A 2228-nucleotide genomic window follows, 5' to 3' on the forward strand; every position below is an offset into this window, starting at 1 on the left:
GAGGAGACGGCGCGGGGGCTGTTCCGGCAGCTGCTCGAGGCCGTGCGGCACTGCACCCGCCGCGGCGTGCTGCACCGCGACATCAAGGCCGAGAACGTCGTCCTCGACCTGGCCACCGGCGAGGCGATGCTCGTCGACTTCGGCTGCGGCGCGTTCCTGAGGAGCGGCCTGTACACCGAATTCTCGGGTGAGCCCTCCTCCGCGGGCCCGGCTGGGCACCGGAGCTTCCCCCCTGTGCTGGGAATAATTCTTCAGCCGCGGGCGAGTTGCTTTTTGTCAGGGGAGGGGGCGGCCGTGGTGGGACGGGACGCGGCTCCCGGCCCTGCCGACAGCCTCGGGCACCCGGCCTGGCCCGGGCTGGGGCTGGTGCGGGGGCAACCAGCCCGACGAAAGCAAATCCCGCGGGGGTGGCGGGGGGGTCGCCAAACCCGTGCCCTGTCCGTTTTCCTTTGCCGGCACGGAAGGGCTCGGGCTGCTCCGCTCCCCTTTGCTGCCTTGGCCTGCGATAGCTTTCCTCGCCGACGCGGGGGGAGGGGATAAAGGCAGGGCCTGCCCTGCTCGTGCCTGGCTGTGTTCCTGGCAGGGAGAGCTTGGGCCTTCCCGGGCCCCTTTGGCCTCTTGCAGCACTGGGGGCTTTGGTTTACAAGCAGCCCCGTGTTTGTAAACAAATATCAGGTGCTGCGGAGAAGGCGTGGGGTCACCCCGTGTGCAGCCACCAGCTCAGCCCCTGCGGCCTCAGGGATGCCTGGGCAAGGGTCTGGGAGTGGGCAGCATCCGCCTGACGAGCTCCACCCGTGTCCCGTAGGAACACCACGGTACTTCCCACCAGAGAGGATCGCCTGCCGCTGCTACTCTGGGCGGTCAGCCACCATCTGGTCCCTGGGCATCCTGCTGTGTGGCATGGTCTGCGGAGAGTTTCCTTTCGGCACCGAGGAGGAAATTGTCCGGGCCCGGCTCTCCTTCCCGCCGCGGGTGTCTCCAGGTGGGTACATGGCACAGGGGGAACCCTGGTGTTGGGAGATTGCAGGTGGCACAGAAGCATCCCGTTCTTGCAGCTCCTGGGGAGGTTAATCTCCCAGACTTAGCTGAAGAAGGTAGTACACGTCCCTCCATCCTGCTCTCCTCCAACACGGAGAATGGACTGGGAGGTTTGGGCTCAGCTCTGAGCACACCCAGCGTGGCCTGGGCACTGCAGATGGTGAGGGGGGAGACAGGAACAGCCTTTTCCCACTGACCCTCGCTTTCTGGTCTCTCTCCCCAGAGTGCCAGCACCTCGTCAGATGGTACTTGTCCAGGCAGCCCTCCCACAGGCCATCATTGGAGGACCTTTTCAGGCATTCTTGGCTGCAGGCTCTCCCCCAGGCCCAGGAGACAGCACAGATCATTCCCCCACACAGTAGGATCCGGGACCCCGGCAAGTACCAGCTCTGAGCATCTCATCATGGCATTAAGCAGCCAAGAAAACCAGGCTGGTTTTTCCCTGCAATGAAAGCACCGAGTAGGGATCTCAGCTGAGGAGATGCTTCCGTGGGCCCTGGGGGCAGTTACAGAGGAAGTGGCTAAGCACTCTCCATCGTGTTTGAAGAGTCGTGGCAGTCTGGTGAAGTTCCCAGAGGCTGGAAAAGGGGCAACATCCCCCTCGCAGCCCAATGGCATCGTGGTGCCCCTGCAAGCCGGGGCACAGCTGTGGCGTCCTGCAGCGCAGCCTCAAGCTGGAGAACACCATCCTCGACCCCTCCAGCGTCGGGGCGAAGCCGATTGGCTTTGATTGGGGCACCTTCCTCGAGGACACACTGCAGCCAGGTGGAATCAAGATGAGTCCACACCCGGTGGGGGGTGGGGGGCTGTGCAGGGATGCCCCCGGCGCCAGGCATCGCGGGGCCCAGCCTGGCCGGGCAGAGGAGGTCCCCTGCCTTGCTGTGGGGGTGGGAATAGTTCCTCAGCGGCTGCCAAGTTGCTTTCTGGTGGGGCAGGAGTGGGTGTTGTGCAGTGGGAGCTCATGGCCTTGCTGACAGCTTCCAACCCGCAGCCTGGCCTGGGCTGGGGAGGGGGAAGCCTTCCCGACAAAAACATCCCCCCCGGAGGTGGCAGGGGGGCAGTTCCGAAGCCGAGCGCTGCTTTGCTTGGCAGGGCCGGGCTGGGGGAGGGACGGGCAGGTTTTTCCCCAGCCATGGGCAGGTTGATTCCTTGCCTGGAGCGGTCAGGCCTTCCCGGGCCCGTGATTCGGC

At 64.9% G+C, this 2228-nt stretch overlaps 1 protein-coding gene across 1 annotated transcript; it reads left to right on the forward strand.

The window, feature by feature from the left end:
* Positions 1-3: 3 nt before the first annotated feature.
* PIM1 (Pim-1 proto-oncogene, serine/threonine kinase) lies at positions 4-1431 on the forward strand (the record flags this gene model as incomplete). Its single annotated transcript, XM_009071486.1, has 3 exons — positions 4-187; positions 806-982; positions 1262-1431. Coding segments are annotated over 3 exons (531 nt in total), but the record flags the coding sequence as incomplete, so codon positions are not given.
* Positions 1432-2228: the final 797 nt, after the last annotated feature.

This window comes from Acanthisitta chloris, unplaced genomic scaffold (genome assembly GCF_000695815.1).
Source record: "Acanthisitta chloris isolate BGI_N310 unplaced genomic scaffold, ASM69581v1 scaffold30593, whole genome shotgun sequence".
Lineage (NCBI taxonomy): Eukaryota > Metazoa > Chordata > Aves > Passeriformes > Acanthisittidae > Acanthisitta > Acanthisitta chloris.